The sequence below is a fragment of the Vipera ursinii genome (assembly GCF_947247035.1).
Source record: "Vipera ursinii genome assembly, chromosome: 3".
Lineage (NCBI taxonomy): Eukaryota > Metazoa > Chordata > Lepidosauria > Squamata > Viperidae > Vipera > Vipera ursinii.
The window spans coordinates 166,552,188-166,572,000 of record NC_139516.1 but is presented as its reverse complement, the minus strand read 5'-3'; the positions used below and the strand labels follow the sequence as shown (position 1 = coordinate 166,572,000).

Here is a 19,813-nt window from a genome sequence, read left to right as displayed (position 1 = left end):
AAAGGAAAACAATAACAATAGAAATTTATAAAACAAAGCCAACAGACAATCCTAAACTCCAAAAGAGGTGAAGGTTTGGTGTCATCTCCTAAGTGCTTTCTGTTAAAGCTTTGTTTCAAACAGCTTCTATCAGCACTGAGGCCAAACACATTTCTCATAGGAAGCCACTCCAGACGACTGGGCCAACAATGGAAAAACAACTTCCTGAAAATAGTGAAGGGCTACCCACTGCTCTCCCAGTACTTGGGAATGGTTAAAATCAATATGATTGGGGTGAAAGTGGCTGGGCTGATTCCAGAAGAGAAATGAAAAGCATTAGAAGGTTTGCAATTCAGCCAATATCTGCCTCATAATCTCACTTGGTGATATGGTATAACATTTTTTAAGAAGGTGGAAATGTAGATTTGGTATAAAATGACAGTAGATCATGAGGTATGAAAGTGAAGGGTTTTTCTTTTGAGCTATTTCCTCAGAAACATCTTCAGCGAATAAATAAATTAAACAGAGGCATTGTTCTGTGAGGTATCGGAATTCTCAGAGTCTGGGAAAGAAGAGAGAGATTTTCAAAACATGGCAGCTAAATAGAAGACAGATGCTTCAGTCTTGCCCCTTAAGCGAGATGTCAATCCATTTGTTAGGGATTCAGTGAGAAAGAAGTTCAAACAGTTCATCAACACTCCATCTTCATGTATTCACTAACAAACTAGGACTGGTCTATACTCTTCTAGTTACTAAAATTTTGTAACTTGGCATTAAACCTCATTTATGAGGATCTCTGTGAATTTTTCTCCCTTGGTCATATGCTGCTGTTAGGTGCTTAAATTACCAAACGTCTGGGTTCATATGGCCCTCAAGGACTTGAATGAGGTCCCTTTTATCCCCTAAAGTCAATCCACTTAGTGCATGATTTAGTTATGCTTTGTCTTTCTGAATGGAGACATGGATATCAGAGGTGAAGTTTCCATCGCCCTGCCCTGAAAGGACAACTTTGTGGCTGAATTTAGCCCCTAGACAAGTCCAGTGCCTCACTCTTTCTTGCCTATTTTCAAAAGGAAAGACCTCCCACTTGAGGAGGTCTATTCTTTGAAAAGAGCCTGTTTGGCAACTAAGAGAAAATGCTATTCTGCATGAAACCTATCTTGTTTTCATTGCTGAATAATTATTTCTTTTACTGAACAGTGATGAATATCTTAGGTATTTGGCAAGGAAACAGAACGTGAAATAATAATTTTTACATGTCCTGGTATGATTGGGTCAGTCATGGTACTTGCAGGACAAAAGGAATGGGCTGGGGCATGCCAGATGACTAAACATTTGCTTAAATATGTCTTTAAGTAAACTATGTTATAGCGTTCTAAAAAAATAAAATAGCAAAAAAAAACCACATAGGAGAAATCTAATTCACAGGATCTTTTACAGAATTGTCTTGAGACAGGTAACAGACCTATTAACACTTACAACAGTTTTTGCCAAATTTTCTCCAAATTATGGAATTTTCCCTATTTAATGCAACATGCATAAAGACCATAAGCCTAGATAGGTAAGTAGGTAGGCAGGTAGATAGATTTACCTTAATCTCTTCCAAAAGGCGTTTATTTTCTCCATTTAAATTTTCAGCTAGCTTGGTTTGTTCCTTTGCGTCTCTCAAAGATTCATGAAGATCATTGAGCTTGGATTCATATTCATTTAGTGAATCTCTCACAATTTTAATGAGCCCTTGGTTGTTTGCTTTACGCTTTTCTAGTTCATTCCTTATTCGATCTAGCACTATGCAGAATGAATAAAGCAAAACAGGAATAAATCAAATATCCTATGAGCATTAGGTCCTTCAAGTCCTTTTATCTTACAGTCTTTCTATAAATTAATTTCTCATCCAGAAATTATTTTTAGTTGGGTAGATCACCTGGCCTAGTAAGCGTAAATATAGATAGGAATTATCCAACCAGTCTGTATATTTTTATATTTCCAAATTTTCTGTAAAGTCTATATGACTGCAAAAGCTCAACCCAAGTCCTGAACTAGTTTCAAGCAGCAACAAAGTACAATATTTTTGAAGTCACTATTGGCAGTTTTCTTCATTATTAAACCACAACTACTTTCACACTCATGACAAACTCAGTGAGCATTTCCAGATAAGGCAACAGTCTTTCTCCATCTGTTCCCACCTCATCCAATCAAGCCATTTCTACCCAAAATATTTACAGTTTATAGTTCTTACAGTGTTGGGCTTTCCCTTTTTCCTTTTCTGCTTCTGTTAGCTGTTGGCCAAAATTACGGCTTCTCATTTCATTGATCATTTGCTGAGCTTGCAGAAGCTCTTTTGCAGAGTGTTTGGTAGACACAGAAGTTCCTTCTGTAGAAGTGTCATCTATCTGTCCCAAGAGAACTGACAAAAAAAAAACATAATTTGAATAAATAAGAGACTTTTACCTATTACAAAGATATGTGGTGTATTTTTAAAGTAGGATTGCAGACGGGTGCTCTTCAGTGCAGTTGGAGGTCTCTCCAGGAGTCACATCAATTTGTGGGAATTTGTTAAATATATGAGAAATAACTATATTAATGATAATAGGTTTTGTCTTGCTTTGACCTCTTCTTGGACTGGAGCCCTAGCAAACCAGTCAAAAATCAGATAAAATACAGAACCTGCAGGCAGTTGCACAGCCCTCTTTTAAATTTGAAAGGTGGAACTTTCTGTTCAACATGCTATAAGTAAATTATTAATAACATTCTAATTTATCTCAGTCGATAGAAACTGCCAATGTTCACAAGGCTTATCAAAACATTGCAGTCTTATCCATGGCTTCTCAGAAGTAAAGTTAATTTAGCTTAATGAGACTTACTCCTGAATACATGGCTCTAGAATAATAATATATCTTCCTTGACAGATGTCCCAGGTTGATCCCTCTCCTTTTAGTCATATGAGCAAGGTGTGACACTTTTATGTATCAAGAGGATAACCCACAAGTCAAAGATAAAAAGTCTATGGATGTTATGGCTCTCATGAAGGTGACAAACATATCCTTGGGGGAGGGAAATTGCCTCATGTCTTAAAACAAATGATTGGGCTGTTTTAGACAACTATTCTCCAATATCCACATTCTAGGGAAGATCATAGAGAAGGTGGTAAGTTAGCAACTATCTAGAGAACTCTAGAAGAAATGGATTGTCTAGCCGCCCTGAGTCTTTGGAGAAGGGCGGGATATAAATGGAATTAAAATAAAAATAAATAAATAAATAACAGCTAGAATTCAGATCTGGGTATCAGATGGAAACTGCAATGGTCACCCTAGAGCACAGGTCTGCAACCTGTGGCTCCGGAGCCACATACGGCTCTTTCAGCCGTCTCCTGCGGCTCCCAGTCCTCTGCCATGTGCAGTCCAAAAAAAAAGTGGGACTAAAAAGGTTCAACCAATCAATTTAAATATGCAGGGTAGGTGTATATCTCGCCTTGTGTCCACTCTTCAGTCAAACCCTGTTCTGCACATGCGCGCATGTACACGCATGTGCACGCATTTTTTGCGGCTCCCAGTTTTTCCTTTTGTGAGGGAACCAGTTCCGAGTGGCTCTTTCACTGTTTCAGGATGCTGACCCCTGTCCTAGAGGATAACCTTTTAAAGGCCAGGGAAGAAGGAATGAAACCCAGCATTGATTGGGGTATCCCTCTAAGCCAAACACAAGGCTAAGGGATTCTCCTCCTTCTTGAGCAGTTACTTCCAGTTGGTGAGGCATAGAACTTGAGTGCTATAGGACACTGCAGAACTCAGCCATTTCCCCTTATGATTTAGCATTTAATTTAAGCGGCTAGAAAAGATCATTTGTCAATATAGGGTGACCTATCATCATTGGTATACAAATTCAGCTTTCCTGTATGCCTCTACTTTTGACAGGGCAGACAGGAAATGAAGGTCCTAACCCAGTGCTTGGAAGTGGTTAGGAAATAGATGGAAGGAACAGACCCAGGTTGAACCCTACCACAATGGCATAGTCGTAGATTTGAAATTATTCTGAAACCAGATATATTTTACCTATATGTTAGCTCTGGGTGGGGTCATACTCACATATACTGAGCTGGTTTACAATCTGGAAGTTCTTCTGGATTTTTAGCTCCTGCTTGAACAGCATGTAGAAGGCAAATCCATAAGATATTTTACAAAACACCCTCTGATGCACCAATTGCATCTTTTCCTAGGGGTATTATGCATAAACATTTTTTCGGGGGGGGCTGTGTAAGACTTTAAATAAATTCAGTTTGTTGTGAATAGAAGCTGTTTCAAAACTTTATTACTGCAGTGCAAGGTATTGAGGAGGATAGTAATAAACATTTTTTACTAAGACAGACTTCAAAAACTGCTCCCAATACTACTGCAATAAGATTTTTAAACAGCTTCCACTGATGTAAAGCAGAAAATGGTTAAAGCCTAAATGAAGTGTAAAAATCCCCAAATGCATGAAAGAAAACAAATTGAGAACTGCCTGCTATGGTACTGGTGAATTATTTTGGTTCGCAGACTGACATAATTTCCCCAACCTTAATGTAGAAGAAAAGGCATTACTCTTACCATTGATATGGATGAGAATAGATTGGATCTTTGAAATTAAAGCTTTTCCTCTTTGATTAGTTTTACTAAAATTATTTGAAAGAGTTTGTGCTTTCTTGTAATTATCTTCAGCCTAAGATAGTGAAATAAAAATGAGATAACATTAGTAAAAGTTTGATTTAAAAGTAGTTAATATTGATTTATTTGGGTGCTTATGTACCATTGTACTTCATTAACACATGTCTTGGTAGAAGCTAGCATAATTTGCTATTCTAATATGACTAATTTGGCCAAAGGATGAATTTGGCATTTTTTAGCTATTCTTAAAAGATTTTTTTTAAAAAAATGTATTCATTGCATAAAATTTACCAGAATTATTAAACAGACATCACACAAGAATAAAGATACAAAAGCAAAGGAAAAGATAAGCAACTACTAATAAAACGTAAGTAAAACATGATGGAAAAACAAGTATTGATAACTTGTGAGAAATCTGCTTACTCAAGATAGAAATCAAAGCTTTGGAGGATAGATGCAACAAAGTATACTTTTGAGGGGGAAACTCTATGATGATCACCAAGTTTCTCACTAACAAACAGTGACAGAGAGAATACCCAAAGTGAAACACTTCTATAGATTTTATATCTCTGGTCAATTACATTGACAAACAGAAATATAAAAGAAATGATACAATTACAGGTAATCCTCGAGTTTCAACAATTTATTCAGCAATTATTTGAAGTTAAGGCTGCACCAAACAAATGGTGCTTACAGAGAGTCCTTGACTTACAGCCAAAATTGAGCCTGGAATCTCAATTGTTGAGTGAAGTGGTCGTTAAGGAAGATGTCACATGATTCCCCATGCAATTGATTTGCTCAATGACTGCAATCCTGGCACTCCTGGTTGTGGTTGTTAAATGACTATGAAGGTCATTAAGCTGACAGAGTATAGATACAGAATGGGGATACCTCATGACAGAGAGAGACCCTAGGAGCTCCCTTTAAGAGTTGAAAATCCTCCCTGCTAAAATCCATGCCAGGTTTTCAACTCCTGAGTGAGAGATGTCAGGTGGAGTATGCACCAGTCTTCCCCCAGCCACCTGAGGCACCTGTACTGCCTTTCCTATTGTGTTGCCTCTCCACTCTCCACTTGGATTTGGGGTCCCTCTTATGTTTATGTTTATGTTTATTGGACTTATATACCGCCCTTCTCCCGTAGGACTCAGGGTGGTTCACAAGGAATTAAAATAACAATATACATTACAAAAGTTAAGAACAATTAAAATAATTAAATTTAGTCCTTAGGGCTGGCTAAAAAACTGCCTGCCAAAAGATGTCCACACATGGAAGGGAATACCTTCGGCAGGATGCAGGAACAAAACTCAGATCTTCTGGATCTGAGCTGCATTTCTCCACCCCACACAATATGGACATTAGGGTAACATTTTGCCATTTATTAAAAATACCTTGAGACACGGTCTTGAAATACCTTGAAATATGATCAGTAAACACAAACTTTTATTAAAAGGCCATGGACTGATACCAACATGTATAAGACTGAAACACTTACCTTTTCTTTCAGAGAATTAATATTTTGATTAAGGTGAAATAAACTTGTCTCCATTTCATCTACCTTTGAACTTTGCGTTTTAATGACAGAACGAGAGTGATTCAACAGACTCTGAAAATAAAGGCAAAACAAAATGGGAATCAGCAAACTGAACACAAATACAATATGGAATTAGGAAAAATGTACTGGACAGGAAAGCGCTGGAATGAAACTTTACAAATCAGCTCCTACTGCCATTAGTAGATGAAGAGATTACTAAATTGTAAGGCAGAATTCAACAGAAAAATGTTGCCTGGGTGCCGTGAGACTTGAAAGTCACAAACTCTGATAGCAATGAGGAAAAAGAAGGGAAATGTTAGAAATTCATCTGCAATGGGGCCAGAATACATGGAATCTTAAACGTGCTGATTTCAACAGCTTTAAAAATCTACCAAATTCTGTGTGGACAATGAATAATAGTGGATGCTCTTTATAAACAGCTGCAATTTCCTGTGAAATGAGGCCTTGTTTATTTAAATTTATAATATTTCTATTTTGAAGGAAACTCATAGGCTATGATTAACATTTAAATAAAAGCAATGTCATAGCACTGTATTTAAAATTATAAGAAAAGCCAGAAACAATAAGAGCAGAATCAAACATTTCTAATGTTATTTAGAAAGTTTCTGCTTTGCTAAATCAAAGCAGACAAAAGAATAGATGACTCTAGCTGAGGATATTCTAAAAGTGAAGGGCTGCAATCAAAAAGATCCTCTTTTGTTTCTCCAGCCTACCTTCTGCCTATCTTTTATGGGTAGCATGAAAGTGCTTTCAAACATGAAATAATTCAGAAGATGCTCATATAGGAGAAGATAGAGTAGGTAAAGGACTTGGCTCCCAATCATGTATGGTTATTTTGAATTGTGCTTGGAAATGAATTTGCAGTTGATATGACTATTTTCACAAGATATCCCTGGTGGTAATTCAGCAGATGCATTTTTTCCACAAAAGTTTATTAAACTTCAACAAAAATATAAAATACAAAAATGAAAAAAAAATAAAGTTGAAGAGAGGAAAGAGGGCAGAGAAAAAGAAAAATTTGGGGTGCAGCCAAGAAAGAACAAAAAGCTGTAGGAAAGAGTAACTTCCAACTTTCTTTGGTACAGATTCAAGGATTGAATACAATGTTCCTTTGAACTAGAATAAAATGTACCACGCAGTTCTTCTGCAGGCATAAACAGTTCTAGTCATCAAATCCCAAGGCTAAAAGTTCATTTATTTCCATTTCAAGCAAAGCTTTAGCACTATGCTTTTGACTAACTAACCAGAAAAAGGCAATGGCAAACCATTTCTATACTGCTGCCAAAAATACACATCCACGAAGTGAGCAGAAGTTGTGCAGGAATTGGGCTGAGTTAAATTTTAAAGAAGGCTTCTAAGACAGATCCATGAATAATATACTGCTCAAAAAATAAAGGGAACACTTAAACAACACAATGTACTGTATTTAATAGTAGGATGTCTTATCTTGTGTTCCCTTTATTTTTTTGAGCAGTATATATTCCAGCAGTCTAATCTGAATTGGCTGCTAGGGTCTTTCTTCTGAAGTGGCATTAGAAAGAGCAATGGAACGGGTCTCATGAAAATTCAGAATCATATTCCAGCCCCATAAGAGCATTTAATATGAGATTTCTAAAGCACATTTCAGAAGTGTATTCAACCTCTGGAAAGTGTAGCCAATCCCATGGAAAACCATTTTTTTTCAAGTTACCTCAAGTTGCTTGCTATGGACCTCCAGGTGCTTCATCTGGCCCAGCAGTTGGGCACTAGCATTGATACTTTGCATTTGAAATTCAATCACTCGGAGCTCACTTCCCATTGTACTCAAATCCTCCAGCAATGTGATTACACAACTCCCACAAGCTAAACAAAACAGAGCACACATGGAAGAGTTTAAAGTGTTAGTTTTTGTATATTAAAAAAAAGAATGGGTCTACTGAAAACAATTATGGGACAAAAAGATATTTTCAGAAAATGTTATCTATTACTATAGCAAATAACAAAACTGTTCAAATGGTGTCATAAAACTATGTTTGTCATACAACTGTACTGCTTGTCTGCACTATGTTAGTGTTACACCAAACAATAAAGCCATATACATGTAAGAGGGAAACCAAAACCTTGGAGTCATTCTTTGTAGGTTCAACCTTTCCTAACTTGCTGCCCTCCAGATGTCTTGGATTACAACTTTTAGCATCGTCATCATTAACAGACAGATTCCCTCTCATTACTAGGGGTTTAGATAACTTGTTTTGAATAGACCTATTATCCACAAGAAAACAGCAGATTTGCTCTTTCTAATCTCTCAAAACATAGCTCTTATTTTTCCCAGAAAATAAGACCGGATCTTTTTTTCTTTTTTTTTTGCCTTCAAAAGAGGCACCAGGTCTTAATTTTGGGGGATGTCGTACTCACCTCCAGCAGTGACAGCCCCGCCCAGCCGGTCCACTCCTTCTGGGGCCAAAAGAGCAGCTTTATTCTGCAGCTGCATTCCAGCCTGCATTTTGCAGTCAGGCCTTTCTGGAAGGCCTCTGCAGCCGACTACTTTGCAGAGTGAATCCATAGCTCAGTTCTTGGCTGCACAGGCCTTCCAGAAAGTCCTGTGACTCAGAAATGCAGGCCTGGCTGCAGAAGATGCCGCAGAAGAAGTGGGCTGGTGAGGAGAGGCCTGGCTGCAAGGTAAGTGGGGGCGGGGGGCAGATCTACACCCCTACCCCTGCCCTAGCTTGATTTTTAAGTGTGTGCCTCGCCCCAAAACTAGGGCTTATTTTGGGGGCAGGGCTTACATTAGGCCCACCCCAAAAACATAAGCTAGGGCTTATGTTTGGGGTAGGCCTTACTTTCAGGGAAACACGGTATATAAGCAAGTTTTCAGATGAAATAAGGTTTATAACTTACAATTACAATCTTCATTTGGATCTATGTCTTTTGGTTCTTGGCTGATGCATTCTGGAAATTAAAAGAAAAAAAAGAGAGGGGAAAAAAGTAGAATTAAGGATGCAACAATTACAGGGTGTGACATTCTGAAATGTCAGAAAGCATTGTGTTACTGATGCCCTGTACACTGTTGAAAGCTGCACATTGTTAAGCAGATAAGAACATAGGTAACAAGTTCCCTAGAATCAATATTGTAAAATATTTTTTTAACCATTTTCTTTCTTTACTTAATTTATATGCCTCCCATCTCACTCTCCACAGTGGGAAGCTTACAATAAAAATACATTAGAGAGGAAGTTTACAGGATCTTGTAGGGTTCTCCCCAAAGTCAAATTTCTTGTTTTTTCTTAAATAACAACTTCAACTAATGTGAACAAATTCTACCATGACATTGGGTCACCCTGCTGGGCTCTTCAGAAATCTAAGGCATTATTTACTAAATCTCTTAGCAGGGAGAAAAGCAAGGTAATTCAAGGACTCCTGAACTCGTCCGCTGATTTAACTCATTGAGCTCGGAAACAAAAGATGGGGCATTAAATGGTAAAATATAATCAAAACATTCAATCAAAACAACCATATTTATGTAAAATATAATCAAAACATTCAGTCAAAACAACCATACTTGTGGTTCTTGGTAACACTACATTTAGCAGCGTTTTGAGCTATTCCTGTACAACTCCTTCCCTTATTAACCAGGGAAGGGTTTGGGTTAATGCAGGTGTCCACACTGTGGCTGTCTCTTTTGCCAGAATAATTCTATTATCCCAAGAGGAGGGATACTGGCCTCTAAAGGAGCCATGCTGTCAAAAGACTGCTGGCTGCCAAGTCTTTAAAAGACCTTTTTCAAAACAGACTCCTCTTCCTATACCCCAATTCAGTCCATAGCATGCTACAGTGATGAAATACTGCAAAATATAATACAGGTACTCACGACCACAATTGAGCCCAAAATTTATGTTGCTAAGCAAGACATTTGTTAAGTGAGTTTTGCCCCATTTTATGACCTTTCCTGCCACAGTTGTTAAGTGAATCACTGAAGTAGTTAAGTTAGTAACATGGTTTTTAAGTGAATCTGGCTTTCCCATTGACTTTGCTTGTCAGAAGGTTGCAAAAGGTGATCACATGACCACAGGACACTGCAACCGTCATAAATATGAACCAGTAGCCAAGCATCTGAATTTTGGTCATGTGACCATGGAGATGCTGCAACGGTCATAAGTGTGAAAAAGTCATAAGTCAGTGCTGTTGTAACTCTGAACAGTCACTAAACAAACTGTTGTAAATCAAGGACTATCTATATATATGCAGCACAATACTTATATTTTGTGATTTCTTCCAATTTCAAATATCACCTCATCTCATTAACTTCAACCTCCATGCTAATGCAATTTTGCAGGACAAGCAAATACAAAATTCGAGGCTATCCTGCAAATATTGCTACTGAAGATTAAGTAGACCAGTTTTTTCAAGCTCAGTAATTTTAAGATGTGTGGCCTTGAACTATCAAATTTCCCCAGCCAGGCTGAACATTGAAGTACTCTATCACTTTTAATCACTTTTATCTCTTGACACATAAAGATGAGTGCCAATTAAATATGTCATGTCACTGGCTAATAGGAATGAGAACATCCAAAGATATGTAATTATAGAATTCAATAAGCTACTGCGCGACCACAATTAAACCAAGGCTCAATACACTACAGCAAAACCACAATGACATCAGGATTTGCTAAAGCAACTGCATCTAGACTGAACTTGTTCTAGCAACTGTTAGTTTAAGCAGCAGAACAGCACTTTAAAATATGTTGTTTGAAATATATGTACCTACTTATGTAATTCTAGTAGTTTACATAAAGGAATTGGGAAAATAACATTGCCTTGAGATGGAAAGCAATATATTCAAATAAAGCATATATATTTCAAACTTTTCAAACATTTTAGAGACTAGAACTGGGAAATATCTGCAAGTCTCAAAACAAAAGTCAGATATGTGTCCTTGGCAAGTGAAAGTTTCTCAGACCCAGGCCTGGCCATGTGTCCTTGGGCTTGCCTTTGGCTCTGGTTGAGGAAATGTTCTTCTTGGTTGGGAAACAAGTTCTACTAGCTCTTGTATATTATTGTTCTTTTGGGTTCCGTGGTTCAGCTCCCTGCTTTCTTGTTCTTCTCTAACAATTGCCTTTGACTCGGACTTGAAATGTAAGTCCTCCTGCATCATTATATGGGCTCCAAGTCTGACGTCTCCTCTGAGTAATACAGAGTGCATATAATGCAGGCTGAGTAGCAAATCTGTGGACCTTTAGATGTTGCTGAAATACAGCATCCTATATAGAAATAAGAGCGCCAACCCAGAAAATTGGATTCAAAAATCAAGGTGCAAAGCATCAAACTCTATAATACCTGTATGTATTAATTAGCAAGCACTATGTAAGTGAGCCAAAAATCAGTAATGGTATGTGGGAATAATTTTGGGAGACTGGGCCCAGAGTCACTGCCTAGGGAATGGTCATTCCCACATAGACTAATATTTTCTTTTAGGTAAAATTATATATTTTTAATTAGTTTTTCAGATATATATTATAAAGTGGTTGTTTCTTTTTCTATTATCCATTAAAGTTTTTTTAATACCAAACTTTATTTTGATTCAGAAATAGCTAAACAAAGCTAAAGAGAGACACATTATTGAAATCAACTGAAATCAACTGGAATAATTTGTGCTATACATAATCATAGAATGCATTTAGGATTGCTTTAATTCTTCTGGTAGTTGTATTGTTAAAAAAAAAGACCCACAGAGTTAAGCAATTTTACATTTGGAAATTCAAATTAAAACCTTCAGCATCTTTCACTACTGGCCATGTAGATTGACGCTGCTGGAAGCTGTAGCTCAACAATATCTGAATATATTCCCAGTGCCTATTGTTCAAGTTTATCATTCTTGAAACTTTGAAACAATCAACATTAAAATTGTATAGAAAACATTCATAATTCATGTGGATATCTAAATTACCTGATGGCAATCAGCAATGAAATATGTAGGATGGAGGATTTAAACATTAACTAACACATTTAATTACTTCATTAAAACCAGAAATGTGTAAAGCAGTTTTTTCAAATACAGAGGAATTACAGCAGCAGCCAATGGGTCTTGGGACTTGTACTTCAGCAACATCTGAAGAGCTAGACTTTTTTCATCCTTATACTAGACTATCATTTGTAGTAAGAATGAACAGCTATAAGCACAGAATTTTATTTATTTATTTTTGGGACTTTTATGCCGCCCTATCTCCCGAAGGACTCAGGGTGGCTAACAACAATAAAATACAACGATACAAAAAGTTAAGAAGAATTAAATTAACAGCCCCCAAAATTAAAATTAATAAATTAAAAATTAAAAAACATTTTAAAATCCCTGTCGTCAGTCCAGGACAGCCTGATGAAAAAGGAATGTTTTAAGGCCGCGGCGAAAGGACCGGAGATCCGGGGCCATCCGGAGCTCAAGGGGGAGTTGGTTCCACAGGGCTGGCGCTCCCACAGAGAAGGCCCTCCCCCTGGGGGTCGCCAGCCGACATTGTCTGGCGGACGGCACCCTGAGGAGGCCCTCTCTGTGTGAGCGCACTGGGCGATGGGAAGTCGTTCCCGGCAGCAGATGGTCCTGCAAATATCCTGGGCCTAGGCCATGTACGGCTTTAAAGGTAAGTACCAGCACCTTAAATTGAAAAAATATAACTTTTATTTGCACAGGAGTCTTCCTGGTAGACTATTTTCAAATATTCCATAGTTTCCTTTTTAATATTATTCAGAAATATTTATGTCACTTTACATACCCCCAGTCAAGCGATCGCATTTTGTGAGCTGGCCATTCTCCAGGCAATTACATTTTTGACAGTATCTGTTTTTCAATGGATTTCCAAAATAACCAGGAGCACAGCTGCAAAATAAATTAATGCACAAATAAAACACGCAAGTGATATAAATCAACTGACACTGAAAAGATTGCTGCTGCCTTAAAAATCTGCATCACATCCATAAATTTTAACAATTTGTGTTACAATTGTCTAACCTGACCAAATAATAGATATTGCTTTTTATATTTTAATTGTATCTATAATTTGATAAGAGACAGTGCAGTTCAAAAATATATTTGACTTATTTGATATCATAAGAATCTGAGCATCGATACTTCATACAACTCTTCAGATTTAAAAACATCGATGAATGCAATATCTGTATCTAATGTATAATTGGGCACTAGTGCAATTTATTTCAAAGAACATGAAATGAAATAGTCCTAAATGGGATGAACAGAGTATTCTGAAACTCTGAATCAAGGAGAGCAGCTTATGCTTACTAAAGAGAGCATGTGTACACATGAAGCCTTGAAGCACTTTGGACTCCAGCCCAATTCATGAAAATATGGTCTCTGTTTAGAAAACAATCTTTTCCAATATGTTAGTAGTTTCCAGTTGAGATCTGTTTTAACTTTCTACATAGTAAATCAGTATTGAGACAAGTCACATACCTTTCACAATGCTTTCCAGAATAGCCTTCTTTGCAAAAACATTGAATTTCTCCATTATCTTCCAGACAGCCAGAAGCAAAACTACATAGTAAAAAATACAGGAAACATGAAAAACCTGAAAATAGCTTTTTTTTTCTTTTAAGGCATATTTATACAGCTTAAGGGAAAAGGGAAAAAAGGTAAGGGTTATGTTACTGTCTGAACATCAAATAAAAGGCTAACAAAAATAATTTCAGTCTCAGACAAGTTGCAACTATTTTTGCTCATACATCATTGCCTATTACCTTTTTTCCCCAAAATCAGAATGCAGTCCTATAATCCTGAAAATATATTGCAAAATGTGCAATAATGAATTAGGGAATAAAAAAGACAATTGGATTATATTTTATTACTGAAGAGTAGCTGAATCTGCATGTTTACCTGGGAAATGTAAATATCTCCATTTTATAAGTTACAAGTTGAAAGGATAATCTCCATGTTCATTAGATCATTGAACAATAAATAAAATGGTGTCTATATCTAACTAAGAAAATTATTACTTTTCTTTACTTTAATGTTACTCCACTTTAATGTGGAGAAAAGCAAAATTACTCCATTTTAATGTGGAGAAAAGCAAAGTTTTACATTTAGGCAAGAAAATCAAAGTTATTACAGAGGTGAGACGTGGCTCAAAAACAGTAACTGTGGGAGGGATCTTGGAGTCCTAGTGGATGACCACTTGACTATGAACCAGCAGTGTGCAGCAGCAGCCAGAAAAGCTAATACTATCCTGGGTTGTATAAACATAGGCATAGAATCAAGATCATGTGAAGTATTAGTACTGCTTTATAAAAACCCTAGTAGTATAACCACACCTGGAATGCTGCAACCAATTTTGGTCACCATACTACAAAAAAGATGTTGAGACTTTGGAAAAAGTTCAGAGAACAGCATCTAAGATGATCAAAGGCCTGGAGAATAAAACATATGAAGAATGGTTGCAGGACTTGGCTTTGGCTATTCTAAAAAAAAAAAAAGAAATAGGGGGGACATGATAGGAGTATTCCAGTATTTGAGAGGCTACCACAAAGAAGAGGGGGTCAAATTATTCTCCAAAGCACCCAGAGGGCAGGAAAAGAAACAATGGTTGGAAACTAATCAAAGAGAGAAGCAACCTGGAATTAAGGAGAAACTTCCGAACAGTGATGACAATTAACCAGTGGTACAGCTTGCCTCCAGAAATCGTGGGCGCTCCATCACTGAAGGTTTTTAAGAACAGACTAGACAGTCACTTATCTGAAATACCAAGGTTCTGCTTGAACAGCAGGCTGGACTAGAAGACCTCCAAGGTTCTGTTCTGTTCTATTCTATTCTATTCTATTCTATTCTACAATATTATCAGGACGATCTGTGGTCTTCCTGAAATGGCTGCCTTACAACCCCCACAATTGTTCCCCATCAGTTATAACTAACTAGAGGTTTTAGAAACTAGAGTTCAAATAACATCTGGAAAGTCATCATCTAGCCAGCTTTGTTATTGCCCCAGTTCCCTTCCTTTTTTGAAATCAACAGCATGTAATCAAGGAGAGTTCAGCAGCAAAGATGTGGTGCTCTATGCTAATAAAGCAAATACAGGCCTTCCCTAAAAAAAAATGAAGGTATTGTTCATTACAGTATGTAGCAAATACAACCAAGTCTTTTAAGTGCTTGTAACAATGGGGAAATTAGCCTTTAAGGTATCACAACATTATTTTGGTTTTATTGAAATGAACTAATATGGCAAACTTTCAGAAAATTGCTCCAATATTCACTTTTTTATTTCTATTATTTTTTAATACACTCATCATATTCAAAGTAGAAGAAACAAAAGAAATGTTCATTGTATTTGGCAAAATGAATGAGTAAAAGCAATGAACTTGCTTTAAATATATTTTAAATTAATACCAACTAAATAAAATATATTTTAGGCCAAACTAGTTGACAAATTGAAGTCCAAGTCTCTTGCACCTTGAATTTGTTTTAAAGTGGACTGTAGTTGCGATGATGCAGAAAAGAAACCATGTGTTCTCTCCTGTCTCCTCCTCAAGCTAAATTCCTCCCAAAGTGCAGATTTACATTTCAACAATGCCCAGTTAGGATGTTAGTTAGCAATTATGGTAATTATGGGGATTGATGCCTAGCACATCTAGAGGGTACCAATTTAGTAAAGGCTTTATGAAGGTCATGAGTCACACTGCAATAGAGCTTTTAAAAAATGTAATCCAGTAGGAGATCTGATCCAAGGTCATCAATATCTCATTTGAAATGGCTACTTATTGGTGGTAAATGCACTTACAATTAGAATGTGTGGAAATTGCTTTATGATTTTTTTTTCTTTACAGGAAATTTCTTATTTTATTTTTTATGAAGATGTTCAAGATGAGTGACCACTGTCATCTTACCGTCCATGCATAATAAGCTGCAATGACACCTAAATTCTATCATTTGTGCTTCATAACATTATTGCACAAATGATAGAATTATCTAATAGCTGTTTTTACTGTCATAAAAACACAGGATTTCCACCAGGGCAACTTCAAGCAAAGCACAATAAATACAGCTTCCCATTCTCAGCCCAACAAGAGTACCTGTTTCTGTAAGGGCAGAGACATTCCTTACAAAGTCCTTGACTGGCATCTCGAAAGTATCCTGCTTTACAGCGCTCACAGTTTTCTCCAGCAGTATTATGTTGACAGTTCTTTTTTAAAAAAATATATATAGAAACCAGAAGGTTAGCAGTGGTCTTGTTTTTCAAGTTTATTATTAATACCAATGTGAGAAAATGACAATTGATATGCTCCAAGCCACCAAATATTTATCTTATTGCAAGACTGAACAAATAAATTAGACCAGTTAGTGTCTGGCTAAAGGGTGTGCATACAATTGTTTCCTGCTTAGTTGCAGAAGTAATGGCATAATGTTAATTACAGAGAGAGTCACACATTATTAATTTAAAGTAGCAGGTGTTTCACAATTAAGATACTCTTGGTCGGAAGTGATTTAGCAGTTATAATAAAGTTTACTTTCACCTAGCTTGTAGGTTCTCTTAATAAATAAATTAGTCTGATACTTTGATCATCATCTTAGCTTGCATAGATTCATCGCTTAAAGCAATGGGGGTATAGCTCACCAGTAAAAGACCAATTGGTCTCATGAGGTTTAAATATTCTTACATTTATACAGACTGATCTATGTAACTTGTTGATACGTCTTTTTATTTATTTGTATCCCATCTGCATTATTTTTACAAATAACTCAAGGTGGTGAACATATCCAGCACACCTCCTATTTTCCCCCACAACAACAATCCTGTGAAGTGGGTTGTGAGACACTGACTGGCCAAAGTCACCCAGCTGGCTTTCATGGTTAAAGTGGGACTTGAAGTCATTATCTCCCATTTTCTTCCAGTGCCTTAACTATTAGACCAAACTAGCTCTTATATTATAGCTTAGAACAGGGGTGTCAAACTGCCACCCCGCGGGCCAGATGCGTCATGCAGAAACCGCACCCACCCCATTGCCAGCAACGGAAAAAAAGTCACGATACATTGCGACATGTCATTTGATGTTGCGAGTTTGACACTCCTGGCTTAGAAGGACTGGAAAAATGAAAAGCTGCTCCACCAGCATGGAAATTAAAACTTACTACAGTATTAATCATCAGTCCTATTCTCCTGGCATTAATATAATTCCTCTGTCATAATACACCAGTATTAGGCACTAGGCAGCAAGGAACTTTATGGTGTTTAAAACTATATGGCTCCCTATCTTCTGGATCCATGTGTTTTCCAGCCATATGAACAGTTCTTAGTCTACATGCTACTAGTTGATAAAATTATTTATTTGTGATCCTAAATTTATTATTGCTTTTTATCTAGAGGAACATATAATAACACCTTATAAATTATTTTAAAATCTCATTCAGTATTGTATTTCTGAATGGAAAGGAAGACTAATGCCTCCTTAAGTAATACCAGCTGCCTGCAATTAGTGCAGGTTCGCATCCCACCAGGCTCAAGGTTGACTCAGCCTTCCATCCTTCCGAGGTAGGTAAAATGAGGACCCAGATTGTTGGGGGCAATTAAGCTGACTTTGTAATAATGCCGTTTGGGGGGGGGGGCGAAAGCCCTAATAAGCAGGCATATACATAGAATGAAGGCTACTGCTAAGCTTGTAAGCCGCCCTGAGTCTTCGGAGAAGGGCGGGATATAAATGGAATTAAAATTTAAAAAAAATTAACAATGCTAACTAGCTATCCAAATAGAATGCCTGCTATAAAAATTGATTGCAAATATGATATTTGTCTAATATGCAGTATAAATAACCATTGGGGCTACCAAATCTGGATTGCAAAATAAAAAACAGACAACTACTAGATCACTACTCTATGCTAACATTTAGGAGTCATGTGGACTTGTGCCACGCAATCTGGTAGCTCTGATGGGCATTAACGATAATTAGAACAAGACTGAAAAAGTTAATATTTAGAAAATTCTTGTCTTAAGGCAATGTACACTATCTAGCTCTTGCTGGTTGTATTTGCTTGTTATAGCCTGTTCCTTAATTGAAATGCCTTATGATTCACACCTATTTGGAACAGGCTGATTTGGCGAACAGCTCCTACATTTAAACTCAAAAGGGTTTGTCAAAAACAAAGTAAAAAAAGTATTGTGCAATGTCAAAGAACTCTGTGCAGGCAATGAATAATGAGTAAGTACGAGCAAAAAAAATGTGGGCAAAGAAAGAGGCTAGGCTGTAAATGTATTTACTTAAGAAAAAAGAACTTAAGAATATTTTTTCAGTATAGTATACTATAGAGAAAAAGGCAATGAAATGTTTTACAAGTCTAATATGCAAAAAAAAAGCAAGCCTTAGAACTTTTATTCAAAAAGTATTGCTCCTTTATACATATTTGCTTTGATTAACTAATTTCAAAAGGAAACCGCCATTACTGTGTAAAGATCACATGTCTGGGTAGATTAACTTTAAAGTTCCTTTACCTGTGCTTATAAATAAATCCTGCTAATTTTTACTCTTTGGTGAGAACTGCTATTACATTCCATGGCTGCATATTATGACTCCAGTTTAATGAGCAAAACAAGTAAAATGAAACAAGTTTTAAAGCTGGCTTAACATCCTGGTTTATTTCATTGTTCATTGCTCAGATATATCATGAAACATAACTCTTCACAGGAAGAAAAGAGTGAAGTGATCTAGCATCTGATCATATCTCAGCTTGTAAGCTAAGTTAACTGTGCGCAAGTGCAACCTTGGTAACTTGTTGAAAGAGGAAAAAAATATGAAGTGCATGCAAGCACAGCAAGTGAAGATAATTCATGCTTCAAAGCTAACAAAGTTCTGTGGACATTTTTGCTGTAATAGATATGTCAGTTTTTACTGTACCTCAAAGACACTTCTATTTTTGCAGGCACAAGCAGTTTCTCTCAAAGTTATTACTGGCCTGAAGCAAAAGAAATTAATAAGAGCACCTGCAGCAACATTTGTTATAAATACTTACAATACAAATTCCAGAACCATCCAGGCATTTATCTGAATTTCCATTACAATTGCACAGAACACACCTTCCTGTAAATAGACCCACACTCTCACGATAGAATCCTGGACTGCATTCCTAGTGCATAGAGAAGAAAGGAAAAGTTGAATAGTGATTTCAGAAGATTAGAAAATTAATTGTTTTAAAGTAGATATTGGAAGGTAGAAGAAATTTAATTATGGTACAGGATCACTGACATATTAGTACATATTACATAATGAAGCTGGACAAGTCACAATAAATTACAATATCTTGGCTTAATAAGATAAGATAATGAGACTTTTTCTGGTTTTGCATACAAATTCTGCCTTCTTTTCTTCATCCAAGCTGGCGAACAAGTCACGAAAACTTCTAGTTTCTACAACAGGGGCATGCTAGCAACCAGCCCCATCTGCAGGATGCAGGCAGTATACAAAACCATGCCCCCTCTGGTCCGCGGAAGAAACTCTCTCCACGTAACCAGTCCCTGGTGCCCAAAAGGTTGGGGACCTCTGTTCTACAATGTCCCTTTTCATCCAGTTGTTAACCATAACCACTGGACAATTCAGGCTATTAAGCAAATCTTGCAAAGAACTGTAGTCAGTGGAAGACTTTTTAGTTTGCTTGATTGCTCCCAGGAAGGGATCGTATGCATAG

At 36.9% G+C, this 19,813-nt stretch overlaps 1 protein-coding gene across 1 annotated transcript in view; it reads right to left on the bottom strand.

Moving 5' to 3' along the window:
* The window catches only part of LAMA3 (laminin subunit alpha 3), a gene marked incomplete at its 3' end in the record, with an annotated part of 133,459 nt that overhangs the window by 35,278 nt on the left and 78,368 nt on the right, over window positions 1-19,813 (bottom strand). Inside the window, exons 38-47 of the mRNA XM_083357591.1 lie at window positions 19,142-19,255; window positions 16,213-16,322; window positions 13,607-13,687; window positions 12,912-13,015; window positions 9,049-9,099; window positions 7,862-8,013; window positions 6,112-6,222; window positions 4,563-4,674; window positions 2,219-2,386; window positions 1,571-1,767 (exon numbers count right to left, since the gene is read on the bottom strand). Of these exons, the coding sequence (XP_083213717.1) occupies window positions 1,571-1,767; window positions 2,219-2,386; window positions 4,563-4,674; window positions 6,112-6,222; window positions 7,862-8,013; window positions 9,049-9,099; window positions 12,912-13,015; window positions 13,607-13,687; window positions 16,213-16,322; window positions 19,142-19,255 (1,200 nt within the window). The remainder of the gene's footprint in view (window positions 1-1,570; window positions 1,768-2,218; window positions 2,387-4,562; window positions 4,675-6,111; window positions 6,223-7,861; window positions 8,014-9,048; window positions 9,100-12,911; window positions 13,016-13,606; window positions 13,688-16,212; window positions 16,323-19,141; window positions 19,256-19,813) is intronic.